The sequence below is a fragment of the Mucor mucedo genome (assembly GCF_025094135.1).
Source record: "Mucor mucedo strain NRRL 3635 chromosome Unknown EV154scaffold_201, whole genome shotgun sequence".
Lineage (NCBI taxonomy): Eukaryota > Fungi > Mucoromycota > Mucoromycetes > Mucorales > Mucoraceae > Mucor > Mucor mucedo.
Genome location: NW_026252485.1, coordinates 45,575 through 62,906, shown reverse-complemented (window position 1 = coordinate 62,906; position 17,332 = coordinate 45,575). Strand labels below are relative to the sequence as shown.

The 17,332-nt window shown below is 37.2% G+C and overlaps 1 protein-coding gene across 1 annotated transcript; it reads right to left on the bottom strand.

The window, feature by feature from the left end:
• Nucleotides 1-4,828: 4,828 nt before the first annotated feature.
• EV154DRAFT_487753 (uncharacterized protein) lies at nucleotides 4,829-5,367 on the bottom strand (the record flags this gene model as incomplete). The annotated part of the gene is made up of 4 exons (XM_051599009.1): nucleotides 4,829-5,034; nucleotides 5,113-5,189; nucleotides 5,289-5,296; nucleotides 5,356-5,367. The coding sequence occupies 4 exons, from the start codon at nucleotides 5,365-5,367 to the stop codon at nucleotides 4,829-4,831; spliced, it is 303 nt and encodes a 100-aa protein (XP_051451164.1).
• Between the last annotated feature and the right edge of the window lie 11,965 nt (nucleotides 5,368-17,332).

Below are 17,332 nucleotides of genomic sequence, written 5' to 3'. Positions count from 1 at the left end.
CGTAAGGATGTAAAATTATCTGGAGATCGTTGGACTGTTCGATCCAACTGTTTCAAACACAACCATTCTTTGATCGATGATAAAAGTACTTATCACAGCAACCAAAAGCCCAATGCAGATGATCAAGAGTTCGCCATTTCGCTTATTCGTGGAGGTATAACTCCCAGTGAAACGTTTAAGGTAATGTTTAAAAATGAGATAAAGAGATCCTTTGAGAATTCAATAGTTAGGAGAGTTGTAATCATAATAAAAGTTATTTTGCCAATATTATTCTTTATAAGTCTAAATATGTCCCGAATTTATATCTTAAAATAACATGAATTTCCTGGTAATTAGATGATTAAAACAAGAGGCGTAAGCAACCTGATTGTAACCGATTTAATAAACATCCAACAACAATTATGTCCGGACAGCCACACTGACATGTAGAATTTCGACAAGAATCTTGAATCAAGTGGCCACCAAATTCGTTTAACACAGATGCTGATGAGAGAATTTGCAGCGTCTTTTTCATTCACCAACATGGTATCGACGAAGCTAGAAAGCTTTCAAAATGTATGATTGTGAATGCCACCTACAAGACCAACTCACACAAGATGGTCTTGTTGAATTTCGTCGTCGCTGGTACTTTGAGATCAAAAGAAAAGCCAAAGCAGTTGACAACAGTTTCCATTGGAGGATGTTAGATGGATCGGGAGACAAGCGAGCGCTACCGCTGGACTTCAAACTGTTTCCGTGCTTTTGTTTGTCCTACTGGAACAAGCACAAATAAATTGCCGATGTGCTATGTTACTGACAACCATGAAGCCTTGTTGGGAGCAATCAAGTCCGAGTTTCCCGAGAGTAAGCAAATTCTTTATTGGATTCATATCCAAAAAAACTTTATTTTGAGATTGAAGAAGACTCTTGCGAAGGAAAAGAGACTGTATAGTATGTTAAAACAAGTTACGTTCATTAGTCCTCATGAACTTGCCAAATAAACATCTTGTAGAGAACAAAATGGAGATGGAGGTCTAATCGTTCATGGATATCATCAAGCAAATGGCTTTAAAATGCACGACAAAGAATGAGCTTTTACTTGCCAAAAATGAATACGAAACGTTCGTATCTGCCAAGAGCAAATGTGTACAAGGTGGTGCCCAAACGATGATTAAGTATCTGCATCAGTAGGTTTTTTTTTTCGTTTTTTTCTCTTAAAAATCCCTCTTTCCCTCTTTTTATTAACTAGATACAAATATAGTACAATGAAAAAGAAGTAATAATGGGTAGGTTATTATGTTAACAATTTGATGCATATGGGAAACAGAACTTCGAACAGAGTTGAGTTTACTCATGCAAATATCAAAAGAAGCAACAGCACCTCATCTGGTAGCATAGCAGTTGTCACTGAAAAAATAGATCTTTGGATTAAAAAGAGAGTACGTAATGTTTAAACATATTTTTATTTTCTTAACTCGAAAAAAAATTTGAAGAATTATCGAAATGTACAATCAATCAAGGAATTTATGACACAAAGGACAATTTTTTTTGGAAGTTGATGTAATAGATAAAATTGCTCTCATCAAATTAAATGTTTCAAGTTTTGCTTTTGAAAACATCAAGAATGAATTGATGGAAATGAAGGCTGCTAAAGAAAAGCCTGAACATGTAAGCCATGTGCGCCCTGGAGAAAGCGGTCTCTGCTGTTGTGTTTCAAGGTAAGGTTTAAATTATAAAAAGACTATAGAAGTAGTTTGAGACTGTTTATAAGACTGTCCTTTATTTATAAATGAAATATACAAGTATTTATATAAAAGGCTGTCTGCTGTGTACATATCTCTAGTGCTATCTTGAAGTCATCAATTATTAACCAAAAATGTATATGATTATTACATAGTCACTAATTTAGTCTTCTTTTAATAAATGTTAAGTCTTCTTAACTCTCTTTGCTTTAAACTAAATTTTAAGTATTTCTCGGACGTACTAAATTAGACTTGTGATGTAATATCCTTATAGTTCTTACTATGACATTTATTGTTAAGCTTATATCACAAATGGTATCAGCATGGATAAACCTTTTTTAGCTCTAATATGGCTATAGCCTTGCTAGGTCACCACATCTGCAAGCTCAGAAAAAACTTTCGACTTCCTTGCAGACATGTTCTTGCCGTCTCTTTTGTTGAGAATAAAATTCCTCTGAACATTGTCCACGAACGATGGAGGATTACATATGTGAAGGGAACTGGTAAAAAATTAATATACAAACTGAATTAGACTGAAATCAAAATGAATACTTTTCATAGTCGCCACAATAGTTGAAATCACCGCTGAGATGAGCAAAAAATCTCATGAAACATTGCCTATTGATACCCGTGCTAACCGACTTAGGTGGGAAAAGCTTTCATTATTAAGCAATGTCTTAGGTAGTCAGCAAGAATCAGTTGATCTAATCAAAGATATGAATGCGTTGATCCAAAAATATTCGGTAGACCGTCTGGAAACTGTTCTTGCCCCGTCAATTGTTGATATACTAAAGGTCCGACCTAAAAGGACAAAAAGAAACAAGCTTAGTGTGGAGCATGAAGATAACAAAATTTCGATAGAGCAAAAAAAATGCCAAAAAAATGAAGCAGGAAACAATAAAAGTAGAAAAGCAAAAAAAAAAACCAAAACGACCTTAAGCCTTCGCAAGCCATGAACAGCCGTGATCAAGCAGAACAAGTCAAAGTATTGGTTTATGTTATATTCGTAATTATTTGACAACCATAACACCAATTTTTTTTCTAGATACGAGCCTTCCACAGTCGTAACTCGTGAAGCAGGTTACAGTGGTTTGTTTGGATTGCTAAATGATGCATGGGTCAATGATGTACTTGGGTTCCTCAACCCCATCCTGATGGTAATTACGGATATCGTGCTGTAAGCCTCGCTGTCCTTGAGAATGAAACCGTTCGGATCCAAGTAACGAAAATAATTTTAGCTACCTTTACAAAGTGTGCTAACACTCTTTACAACACATATGGACTAAACGAAGCATATACGTCGAAAAAGTTGCAGCCAACCAAAGCTCCCTGTCTTGATGAGATGAGTATTGGGTGTGACTGTTACGGATGCCAACAGATAGATGCTGACACATTTAAAAGACCAGTAACTTTACATGCAACAACACTGAAGTCGATAAGTATGAAATCACGTGGAGAGATAATAATGGAAACATCATTTACACCAAAGATTCAATCACTTTTGTACTACTTCTTTGTCTGGATTTGGAAACAATGAATACTCCCATTCAACGTTTATTTGCCAACAGTCACTTTCACATAATTTTACCTCAAATCGACAACAACACAAATAATGCTTTTAAGGCCAAAAAATGGTCAACATTGAACTTTTCACACCATAAAGTATTCGACGGGCACCGAGACATCTGTGTCAACGACGTGTCTCATTACTTTCAAAACAACTAGACAGGATAATTTTATAATTTGCTTCCCCAATCCTTAACATTCTCCCAAACTTTATATTTTATCTCATAATAATCAAAAACCAACAACAAAATTAAAACTTAGACTAAAAGCTTGATCTCACACTCAAAACCATATTGATTCTTTTCATCACAAAGTATGGTACGCCAGCGAAAAAAAGTATAGTCGGCCAGCGAAAAAAACTATGGTGCGCGATCAGAAAAAAAAGAACGGTGCGCCAGCGAAAAAGCATGGTGCGAAAGAAAAAAGTTCTATGTGCAAACATTATTATTGGTCCAACCCGGAATTCTATTATTTGACCGGACAGAAAAAGATGGTGCGCGAGATTTATTTTTGCCGGCAAAAAGTATGGTGCACGTATACAGTAGCTGTTTGTTGATACCATCTTTTATTTTATTAAGACTTTAGATATAATGTTGTTTGCGATTTCGAATTACGACGAATGTTATTATTGTGCATGGTCTGGGTATACATATTTTGCTGTGATGTTTGAGGAATTATTGTACTGTGATGACGTACGCTGCCGCTTCATACTTATCTGCGAATATTGGTTGATTTTTTACTTGATGCTATGGACTGCCCGGATGTGTCTATTGAAACAGTGAAGCCATGTGGATGTTTATTCTTACAAGTTTCCGAAGAAAATAAGGCTACCGGCATACAACAAAGGAAATATTTCGTAAAGTTATCGTCACTATATTAGCTTTGTAAGACTCTACATCAAATAACATAAATCTTGAATACGATCCTTCAATTATATTGAGGTACCTATAGCAAGATCCTAAAGGGTAGATCATCAATGCGAGTATATCAATGATAAAATTGCAAGTTTAATTAGACTTTAGAATATCTACATGCCAGATTATACCGAACACAAAACACATTAATGATGCTGGTCCGTACTCGATACAATCGACGTAATTCTCTTTAGAAAAAAATATTTTTAAATATAAGCTACTCCTTTGTTTCGTTAATATATACATAGTACATTATGTCCTCATTTAAGGTTTTTGTTTAAAGGCAAAGTGAACGTAAAGACCAGCGTTTCACAATTACTGGCAAATCTGTGATTACTAAAAGAATGCAAGTTTATAAAAATTACCACCCAAGCCATCATAGTATACAATGTCAACTAGATCTAGCCTGTTATTATTAGTTAAACCACAGATACGCATTCCCGCCGAATATCCCCTCATGTTACCTATTCCGTGAGTTTCTCCGTTACTCTATAATTTCAATCCGTAGTAGTTGTCTCATGAAAAGCAATTGGTATAAATGAATGTTGAATAATTGGAAGAAAAATGGTTCTGTCATGAACCGCTTAGGTTTCAGTTGCATACTATCATGCAAAATGTCTCAGATCATTATTGAAACCCAACTAGCCCATTGTCCCTGTTCCACCTGTTCCACCTGTTCCCTGTTCTCTGTCTCCTGTCACACATGTCACTGTCAAACATCACTATTGTATCCTGTCTAACGTCTCTGTTCCAAATAATGTATCTCCGTTTTCCCTTGTCCTTGTAAAACCCATTTAACACCCGTTTCTTTTGTACCTCTGCCTTTGAACTCCCTTGTAAAACATTAATAATATCAGCCCATGTTATCCTCTGCATCTATCCCCGAAATTATCTGTATCTATGCCCGCTACCCCAAAGATGTCCCAAACTCAATATGACTAATAATCTGTCTCTGTATATCTGATCCCCGAACCCTTGTTTACCCGATCTGTCAATTAATATAAATAACAGCATGTTTATTTATTCTTATTTCTGTATTCAAGATCTTATCTATTTTTCCTGTTTCTTTGAATAAACCTTTTTCTACCTACATTCCTTTTATATATATATTAATACTAATAGATATATAATTTCTCTTTGCCTTGTCCCCTCACCTTAATAATCATTCTGTTCTGCTCTTGCCCCGCCCCGCTCCTGACAGGTTCTCTGCATCATAGTTTAATCCCCATCCACTTCTTATAGTTAAATGTCTTTTTATTTAATCATATTGACATACGCGTATCGAAAAACAGTTTCTGAGGTTTGTCCCCATCCCGGTTTATTCCAATAATTTTCGTTAATTATATGATCGTCCTGCACATTTATTCGCACTTGGGATAATCGTTTATGTAATAATCCATTTAATGATAAGTGCTCCTAATTCCCAAAAAGAGCTCAATCAGTCTATGCATTGCAGCAGTTTTGGAAATGACATAATGATGTTTGTGTATCTCTTAACAGATCACGTAGGCCTTTCCATTACGATGCTAAACGTTACGCATATAGTGATTGTAATAAATAAGTATAAATAAAAGAGACGTCTTCGCAGTTTGAAGTGCATCGTCGTCGCTAAACAAGTGAAATAGTAAGGTCGACCGTCGAAATAGCAAACTGTCAGTTGTCACCATGTGTTTAAATTTCGGTTCTTATCTACGTTTTTTTATGAACAACAAATGCCACAAATGTTTCTTTCATATTGGTGCAAAAAAGCAGTAAGATGTTCTCTTTCGCCGAACTTATTCCTCTTTCTTCCCGTTCCTTCCCAGTCCTAATAACTGATTTGCTCTAACAGATGACTACATGTACGAGTGCTGATCTATGTATCGAGCAGGTGTGTCGAGTGTCACCGCTTCTTTGATTCGTTCGAAATGCTACAAAACGCATGCCATCCGGGAATTACTGGAGTTGTATAAAACGCTTCGTAGAGTGACTTCTAACGCTTGTCAAGCATATTGTCGGCTACGGAATAAAGAATAAAAAAAAAACGTAATTGCTTTGGATATTTTGACAAAAGAAGTCTAACATTGACGTATTCGATGGCACGCTTTACGAGTAAAAAAGCTCGTCGTGAATGTTTTGAAGGATCACAGGTTGAAATGTCATTTAATGGGATGGCTATGAACTTTTTTCCTGTATTTTCATTTTGAGTCAAAATTTTAAACCACCACCTTCAAGTCCATAACATTAATTACTGATTAACAGGTTTCAAATAAGGTTTGCTCTTCCCTAGATGCAAAACATAATGAGTGAGAAAAGATTCTCTACGCCTTTTTATAATCGCTTGAAATATACCAGCGGAAAATACGCCTACCTGGATTAAATATGTAGGTTACATTGAAAAAGTCATATGCCAAACTCTAGTCGCTTATGAACATGCATTATTTAATTGTCGAATGAGTAACCTTTTGTGATTTCGGTTTGTTGGCGGTTGACATTTCGAATCTGATGTAAGGATCTTTATAGAGATGATTGTTCGCGCGGACACTTAACAGTAGAACTAAATAAGCATATTTTTGCTAGGGTCTGCTGTTCGCAAAATTACTATTGAATATAATTAGAGGATAAAATATACTTTTTTCTTAAAAAATTAAGACCAAATAACGCGGGTAGTTCTTTTAATAGATTTTTAGGCATTCCTAATGGCTGTCTAGTATTATTGGTGACATGGCAAATTCTAACATTCAGTCCATCTTCATGGCTCCGAGAAGTGGCTTACGCTAATATGTTGATTTAGTTTTCGGCAGATTCAGTTTTTTCGTCTCTAAAATTGGTGGCTTATTCCGAACAATTTCGTTTTTGTTGACGTCACACCCTGAAAATTTTTTTCATATTTTTTTTGAACGAACTTTCGTATTTATTCTGTTTCTTTGTCTTTTCCACCAATTTCAAAGATGAGCGAATTGGATTTCATAAGCCAGTAAGTATTAATTGTAGCGCGATGTAAATAGGACTCGTAAAGCTAATTCTGACATTTGATAGATTTACCTTCGCAATGTCGAACGCCGCTTTTTTCCTTTCCTGTGCTCTTTGCTTTTCTTGGGCAACAGTCAGTTCTTTCATGCGGGAAAATGTTTTTTCGGCTTTTCGTTCTCTTTTCCCAATGGTACCAACTACCAGTAGTAATGCTACCTCCATATGTAACGATGACAACATCATCGATTACATCATCTTGAAAAGAGAAAAGGAAAAGGAAAAGGAAAAGGGAAAGCAAACAAGCAATAGCAACAACATCAACATCAACGTCAACACTACCAGCACAGAAAAAGACGCTGTGTGTTTGGTTTGGTCGACCTTTTCTGTCCCGACACCACCACCGACTGCAGCCGTTTCTTCTCCCGTTGTCTCTCCGTCTCTTTCTGCGGGTGACCATTATGCCGTTCTTGGACCTTCGGCTCCACCTCCATCATCTCCATCTTCCGGTCTGTCTTTGTTGGGACCTCGTCCCATTTCTTCGGCTGCGTACTCCGGCGGATTTCGTCAACCAACTCTGCCTTCTTCGGTTCCCTCCTGGGCCATCGGTTGCGAGTTGATAACCAACTTTTTGTTGGAAAACAATGCTTCCGTTCGTGCTTCTTTGCTCTTGGCAGAAACCCAACTGCCCAAACAAATGTGGATTCCTCCCTCCGGTCCTTGCGAGGAATTTCCCGTTGTGGAGGCTGCTTCTTCTTTGTTCGTCGCTCCTGTGGGTAGTCCGCCTGGACCCACCGACGTGTTTTCTTCTTTCTCTGGTGTTGCCGCTGGTGTGTCCCCTTTTGCTGTTGGGGGTGACATGTCTGCTGTTTCCTTGCCCTTGTGCGCTCCTGAGTCCTGGACATATTCCTGTCCCGGTTTAACCACCGCGGATCATTGTCCGGATAACATGGATATTGATGCTGTTTGTTCGGGTTCTGCTGTTGACCCTTTTCTTGCTGGAGGTGTTTCAGATGCTTCTTCCTCTTGTTCCGTCCCGTCCTCTGTTCCGGAATCTCCTCTCTTTGAGGTTTATTCACCTCCTTCTGCTCTTGGCAATACCCTGCTGCTAGTGAGACTGCTGTTGGTTCTGTGTGCTCTTCTTCTCCTCGTGTTTTCCTTCGTTGATGGATCCAAACCATCCGAGGGAATTCTTGTTTGAAGACAAGATGGACTGTGACTTTGCGGTGTTTGGTTCCTGGTGTTCGGTGGGCTCTTCTTTTTCTTCTGGTTCTTCTTTTGCGGTTGAAAGATCGTCACAAAAAAGAAAGCTTTCTTGTGTGTCCTTTTGTCCGTCGGACGTTGAGCCCGAAGGCAAATGCCAACGGTTGCTTCGTCTGTCTGGTGATTCCGCGACGGTGAAGGCCAACCGCAAGCCAGTTCCTCCTTCTCCTCCATCTCTCCCTACTACCAAAGGATGTTCTGGGGTAAGCCCTGATGCTCTCGTCTCCCGCACTGGTGTAACTCGCCAAAAAAATGGTGACCGTTTTAACCGTGCAAGGGTCAGACGAGAGTTCAAGGGTTCCCTGGACACCATCCTTGAGGAGGGTAAGTATTAATATTCAAGACTTTTCGAAAATCGTTTTACTCACGCTATTTCTTTTTAATCTTTAGAGGAGGAAAAGCCCTGATGGCTTAAATTAAAAAAAATATTTAAATAAAAAACTTTCTTTGCGGTGGAGGAGTCTTTTCTCCGAAAACATGTTTCTCACAATTGTACGAGAACTGACTTACAGTAACCATCTGGATTTGGGGGTTTGGTTTTTAAATTTAAAGTGAATCATTAAACAATAACGTTTTTGGATCAAGCTTTCGATGATTAAAATTGAAATTTAAAGAACATATACAAAAGGCGTATGTTATAGACGCTATGCAGAATATATGAAACATAGTCAGACCAGCTAATCGTCAGCTGTTGATTGATACAGATCAGCTATTAAGATTAGGCGAATACTAACAGAGAAGATTTATTCAACATTATATTGTACGTTAATTTGGGTTCAATCAATGTTTCGGCAATGTTTTACATTAAGAGAAAATTTGAAGTAAAACCAAAAGTGATAGTGTTAAAACTTGGGGCTCACTTTATTACGAACGGCAAAAATAAATTAATTAAAACACGTATGATGGTCTATTAGAAAAACGTTTGAATATTTTTATGAATAACTTGATAGTTCCAGAGAAAATATTAAGCCCCTTACTGGATCACGATGTAATAAACTGACAATAAAAAATAATCGATATGTCTTTAAATTTTTCCCTTCCATGCTTACTATATAAATATTAATTGGAGGGATCCAAAGTAAGAACACAAGAAATGACAAGAGCAATATTTTTGCTCAGCACAAATTAATATTCTGTTGTCCAGGACCATTAGATTTTGTTACTTTTTGCAGAAAACATAGTTACTCGCCATCAGATTGTGCCCTGTGTTCAGACCTCAATGGTAGATTGAGAACAAGGCTGGATATGTCTTTTTAAACCCTAATTTTATATTTTTATCTTCCCTTAATAAGATATGAGAATTATTAAGTTGTTATATATAGAATATCCTCAACAGAAACCCACAAGGACTTGTATTAGGAATAGAAACAAACAAAAGTTAGCAAAAGCGTACTAAGATTAAGCCGGACAGCCAGCGGCAATAATATTCGGATACAGATTAGTGATATGTTTAAAAGGAGGCTGGTGGCCGGTGAGATATACCTATAAATGTTTTTGTTCCAGGTTTCCCCAAAAAGGTTTCGTATCTAACGAAAAAAAAATATCGGCAGGATTTGCAGCAAATGTTTTTACAATGGATTGACTCTCAAGGTTACGTTATGCATATATCAAGAAGTGTAAATTTAAACAATGACGACTGAGTACGACTGGTTAAAAAAAGATAAGGATTTGATCTATACACCAGAAGAGTCTTTGGATAAATTTGGATCAGTTAATCCTAAAAAAAAGCTGGTAGACCAGCTTTGTTGAACCAAGATTACAAAATGAATTTTATAGAATAACTTATTTGCCTCCCTTCTGCAACGTTGGATCAGGCTATGGAAAATCTTAGAAGCCAGTTCACCAATTGAAAAGTAACCAAAACTACCATTTATAATTTCATGACAAATTAATGAGTCTTGTTTTTTAAGAAAGCACATTTCCTTTTGAAGGGAAGAAACACCTTTAATAACATGGAAAAAAGACTTGATTAGGTAACTAGATGCAGCCGAACAGACATGGATTACAGTAGCAGCTGCGTTTTTATTGATTTGTCCGTGTTTTATTTAAATTGAAAAGGAAAAAGTGTTGATGTAAAAAGGGTGTTCCAGCCGAGGTATTTCGACAGCTCACAAGAGCCAAGACAGCAACGATTGTGAAGGTTACATATGCATATGGCGTTGTCAATGTTAAGGTAAGAGTGCCATACTCTACGTTCTCAAAAAACACAAACAGCTGGTGGTATTAAGATGCAGAAAACCACTCGAATTTTACCGGACGTTATTTTTATTCTATCAAATGTACAATTGATGTGATAGATTGTCCTTACGCATTCAAATGGCACTATGATATTATAAATAATGCGCCTATCTAAATGTCAGATAATGTTATAAAGTTTATCGAAAGTGGGAAGAACGACTGCGTTATCTACGACCATATTCTCCTAAGGTCAAACTTATCGAACAATTTTGTTCCGTTGTTAGAAGTAAATTATTCCATCCTTTCTATTCCGTAGGCACCCTTTGGAGTCTTAGTCATTCTTTTCTAAATGTATAATTTAAATCCCCTTGTGATTTATCTTGTATGATATTAGGTATATACAGACGTCCGTTTTTACTGGATCAGTCATATGGAGCTTTGACCCAAGCCTGTCTCATCTTCCGTTCTTTAGTATACTTAATTTTGATAAAATGTTTTCGTTGTCGTCGCCTTTGTCACGAAGTCGTCTTATTGTTCAATTATACCCTTCTGTTTGTGAGGGAAAGAGTTACATATCAAACTGTAGTCGCTTTTAGACATGCACTCGCTCAATTGTCTAATGAGGAGCTGTATACGATTTCGGTTTGTCCACAGTTCAACTGTGGTGACTGATGAATGACCGGTTAGGGACCACAATAAACGATAAAAAACAACTGCTGTCCGTCGGACTACGGTAAGCTATAATTTGCGAATGGACTATCACTATCATTTGTTGAAAACATAAGAACAAAATAAAGTCTGCAAGAGGAGTTAAAAGATTTCAGTACATTCGTAATGGCTGACCGGATTGAGGAAAAACATGAAAATTTCCAACATCCGGTCCGTAATTAAGGCTCAATGGACTGAAAAATGATAGGAATTTGAGCTATATGCTTAAGGTTTTAAAACGTCAGCGACTAATATAGACAAAAAGTGTACTCAGTGCGCACGGTACCAATTTACGTGTTTTAAAATGTATTTGAGCACTTCAAAATCTCAATTTGTGTAAATATTAGTGGTCAACTTGCGTATTTCTTGAAACCAATTTGCGTCAGTCTGGATTTTATTTTGTGTTTGAAAAAAATAATATTTGCAGCTTCTTGACCAATTTGCGTTTCTTTTTTTGAAATATTTAACATGTTTTCAATCATTGAAGGAATAATGGTTGAAAATAATGGGCGGATATTGCTCACGAGAACGGCAATGAGGCAAAGACCAGGAGGATGATTTCAATCCTTATAACGGACAGACTTTGAGAAACCAAACCCGGTATTCTGTAAACATACCAACAGATCTAGGCATGACCTATCCTGAATGTCCTGAACGAATGGCTCAGCTAGACAAAACTATCGATGCAAGCAATTCATATAAAACAAAGAAAGCAAATTGTCCAGATAGTCCGAAAACTTTATTTCTGTATTAATTGCTACGGACATTTATAAGCCCTGTAACATCAGCTAGATAGCCTGCGATTAATGTTCGCATGGGTCATGATTAGAAAATGAAACTGCAAAATATATCCCGATATAAATATTTTCGAAAAAAATATGAACAAGTCCGCCATTAAGGCGAGTCCATTTCAGGGCAAGCGTACACACCCATAGAGTTTTTCGGACGTTCAAAGCTCAACTGTTTTGGTTAATCTTAAAATGGAAATCGTCGGGTTATAGAATTTTTTGTATTTCGGTGGAACCGTATTTGCCAAAATGAAAATGGTTCAAATTGTTTAAAAATAATTATTGATTGGATAGAATTATAGGCTTAAAATGTAGATTTTTTTTAAAAAAATAATGGATGGCTTGGATGCCATACGGCCTTGCCAGCCATTGGAAATCCCTTCAGGATGGTGTAAAAAATACATAAATTTAACCCACTACTCCCAGAAGACTGTAAGGCAGTATGCATTGCTCTACAGAGCATATATAGCCAGATACGTTCAGAAACCTATAAACAATAGTTAGTAAATGATACTGGAATAGTTGAATAAAAATTACTTTACCTTACTTCTGGTGCCATTCAGAGTAATGCGTATTTGACTAAAGAAGTATGAAAGCTTATGCATGTTATTTGTACACGAAAATCAATAGACTTACCTTACTTCATTACGCGTTAAATCTGTTATAAAAACAATTTTTAGTCTTCATTTGAACAAAACAAAAGTGCTAGCAATATACCTTCCACATAGATGGGTCAGTTATGAGTGTGCTATTGAGCATAAAAGTGAAAAACTATAAGATAGATAGCTTTAGCGTTTATAAAGGGAATAAGAGAAAATAACTTACCGAGTTAAAAACTTAAAGAAACGGAAAGAAAGACATGAAGAAAAAAAAAGAAGCTAAAAGAAAAAGAAGCCGCTGGAAATAGCTGTAGTTCAAAATTCTGGTTTAAACCTTTGCATATATAAACCTCTAAGTCAAAAAAAAAAAAAAAAAAACAAAAAACTATATCTCTATCTCTTTTACTTCCTGAATTATGAATACTCAACTTGAACAAACCAACGAGACCGAAAACCCCTATCGTTTCGATTTCAATGAATGTGGTAAGCGCTTCCGGCATCCAAGCGCCCTTACACGTCATAAAAAAACACATAAAATTACCGAAGCCTTCACTGTCAAGGCACCCATTACCCCAAGCAACAGGGCATTCAGGCACATGAATGGACCAGAAGTTACTGCCTTACCTGAATCGATTAGATCTACTCACATCAGTCCGGATCGTATGGTATCTCATCAAGAGGACGAATCTGAATGCCAAGTTTACGGTGACGAGGAAGACGACGAGGGCGAAGATGAACCTTTTTGATGAAGACATTGAATTCACTGAATCCATTGTTGATGAACCGGAAGCTGTAGTCAACGAAATCCAGGATCAAACACCCATAGTTGTCAACGGCGAGATTTTTTCTTTCAGGGATAAGATACATCAATTGATGTATCAATTCTATTATCGGTCTCGGGGTGACTTATCTGAAAGTTTGATGAAAATATTGTGAAGCTTGTCAAGGAGGTCACTGAAGCCAAGGTTGCCTATTCCGAAGCCAAAGTACCTGCAGCTGATCTCATATTCAACTTTGATGATTCAAGAAGAACAAGAAACCAGATTCCCTTGCTCAGACAGACGAAGCACTAAGTCAAGGATCAGAAAAATGTGAATGGTCAAGAAGTCGAAGAAGATACCCCGTTCTATATGAATCCGCCCTCCGAAGTCTTGAAGTTGTTGGTTGCAAACCCTTCTGTCACTGATCACTTATCAAAACTTCCTGATCATACGGAGGGCGAGCTTGTCGATAGATACCAGTCGAACCCACAATATGTTTTAAATCCAATGGTCTTTGTCAGAATTAACAACATTCCAAAGGATATCTGGGTTGGTAATCTGATCAAAACAGGTCAAACGTTTGTGATTTTGGAGAGGTTTTATACCTTAAAGCATTCAATCGACATGGATGAAGGTTACCAAGTTCTTCCCGTTGATGGGTTATACCTCCACAACATGCCCAGGAAAGTTTCTGTCCAAGTGACCCTCATTTCAAGCATTTTGTTTGATCGCCCGGAAGCTTTGTCATTGGATTTCGAACGTAATGTGCTGGATGACTCGAATTTCCTTAGGGCTTCTAGTACCATTTTTAGTAGATTAAAAATGCCAAATCCTTTGAAGCGCCCCACTCCTTCTTCTGCTCGTAAATTCAAACCCGTTAAGGTTATTCCCCTGAATTTCTTTACTGATGATATGAGTGGAAATCGAACCAAGAAACACAATACGTTTGATAGGAGGGTGGGGAAAAATGTTGTAATTTCGCGGGATTTAGTTTAACGGAAATTTATATAAAAAACGGTCACTCAGGCACGTACCTCACAGGTGCATGAATTTTATGCAGAGTGAATGTGTCTAAATGTTTATTGATTATAATATATATTTTAAAAGAAAAGAAAGAAAGAAAGAAAGAAAATGTCTATAAGGTTTCTTTTTTGTAGCAGGCATAAACTGTTCCACGGCATCTTTTAATGATTTGCCGGGCATTGTTCATGTCTGATGTGATTATTTTGATTTCTTTATCAAGATTGTCAATGCGAACGAGAAAATTAATACCATCGATAATTTTGTGACAAACTGTAAAGAAATGATCTCCTGTTGAAGAAGTAGAGTAAACTCTTCCGTGTAATTGGTATTGAGAGTTTTGGGTTAATGATATATTTTCTGGAAAATATATGTTGGAGTGATTAATGTTGGCGTTTTCGCTGTTGCGTGGAAATGATTCATGGCGTCTCACAAAATTGGTGGGATCGGTGATGAAAAGAAAAGGAGGTGTGTGAGAGTCAATTATCTCGTTTGTTGCGGTTACCATTCCTTTACAATCAGTTTCGTATGTTCAGGGGAAATTCTTCTCCCTGACAACTAAATGACGTAAAAGAACGGAACAAAATTCTTTTTCTTGCTCCTCCTACGAGCTACACTCTTGCGTCTCTAATAAGAAGTCTCGCATCAAGTCATCAATGTCCAGAAGATTTACAAAACGTATATCACTGATATAATTATGTTCGTGAGTTTCCGAGCAATGATGAATGCGGCTCACGTTGTCTTTAAACTAGTGTTCGAACTTTTCGAGCTTGCACCGATCTTGCGCCAGTTCGAACGAAGCTCGAACCGAGTTTTTGTACTCGAGCTTGCGCCACTTTTTTTGGGTTCGAGCGAGCTTCGATCGATGCTCGCTCAAAGCTCGCTCGGCTAAAATGTCGATAGTAGTCACTTTAAAGTTAAGGTCCTTGAAAGACTACAGATGGCATTTCCCCTTGATTTTAATCTTTTCTTTCCTTTACCATTTTTTTTTATTTATGCTCTAATAATTCCAATTAAAATGCTTTGGACTTTTATTTAATTGTACAACCAGCAAACACATTTACCATAGAAAATGAAATAGTGTTGCACACTATACCCAACTAAGCCAATTTTTTACAGCAACCATAGTAACATGACGTAGCAGAATTAATTTAAACTTTCATGTTCACAAATTCAAATGTATTATAATTATAGATGCAGTAATAGTTTGATTTAATTATCCGAATTTGGTGTTAAGGCTGGTGAAAAAAAAACTTTTCTTTTTCTTTTTCCAACTTCTATTTCAATAAATAACAATTTTATTATCATAATTTTCTGTAATTAACATCACTTTGACGTGCACTTTGTGTAATAAAAAGGGCGAGCGAGTTCGAGCTATCGTATTCGCAACCGAGCCGAGCTTAAGAAACTTCGAGCGAGCTCGAGCTGCAAAAAAACGCATCCGAGCGAGCTTTGACTGGAACACGATCGAAGCTCGCTCGAGAGTTTCGATCTTCATTCCGAACACTACTTTAAACCCTCCGATTCGTGCTTTAAACTCAACAGACATGTTGTTGAACAATAACATTAACAGCTCTAGTGCACAAGCAGGTTCGCCGTCTGTGAATTGGGGTGGGCTGTTATCAGTCATCGATGGAACTGGGTATTCCGCAAACAAACCCCCTGATCATTGCTGATGCTTCCCTGACAACAAGCTTTTTTTGATCCATGGTTTCAACAGTGGAAGTATACTTTTTGTACGAATCAATTAAAATTGAATTGTATCTGTTGTATTTCAAACCTTCCAAGGAGACAAAAGGCAGGACAACATTCCACAACAGCTCGAAAGTCGCATCAATAAAGCAAGAATTTTTTCTATTTGCTGCGATCGCAGACAAAAAACCCTTCTTCACCATCAAATCATCATTGACCTGCTTGGAGGCTAAGTTAAACGATGCTGCATTCTGTTTGTATTGAGATACAGTGACAGTTTTTTTTGGCATATATAATTTTTCTTCCTGACGCAGTAGTCTTTCTTCTTCATCGAATTCACGTAAAATGGCTTCAGTATCAAAATCGAAATCGCTTTCTACCTTTGAAGTCGTTTGTAGAGCTTCTTTGGTTTCGCCCATGTCAAGACTACTATTACCGGTACCGAACATTTCAGTTACAGGATCATCAACAATACCTGGGCAATGAGGTGTTAATTATAGTTTTTGGTTCAATATTTAATATCACATTATTATTTACCTCCCAATGCTTTAAGCATAATATCATCGTGCTGCTCAAAAACTACTAAAGACTCTTCATTATTGAGGTCAATAGACACCTCTGAATCAGATGCTTGATCTATCTGATCAAAATACAAATCGAAATCGTCTTTGGATTCAGTAAATGCATCCTTAGTACTCTTGATAGGATTAACAATCTCATTGCACTGGCTATCTACCTTTGTATTCAACGACTCGAGTTTTGTTTTCTTCTGAGAAGTAAAAATTGCCCTATTACAATCTGGGGCTCTACTATCATTGGCTACGGGCTTGTTGCGATTCTTTCCTTACTGCCAGTCTTTGTGTAAAAAGGAGCCAGGCCGAACTTGTAGTAATTGTTGATTAAACGCCCATCCCTTCTACATACTTGAAGAATTAATCCTAAGCTAACATTTAATGCCTTTCTTGTAGGTTTCAAACGATACAAGGCACTATGGTATGACGCAATTGCATTAGATGTGCGTGAAGGATGCTTGCAAAGAGCATCACTCAAAACAGTCCGACAGTTAAAAATCATACTGGAAATGGTGGGCTGTAACCACCATTGAAGCCAGCGACGCACATTAGGGAACTCCCTGATAATCGACTCCGCAGTCTCAACGAATACTTCTTCAAC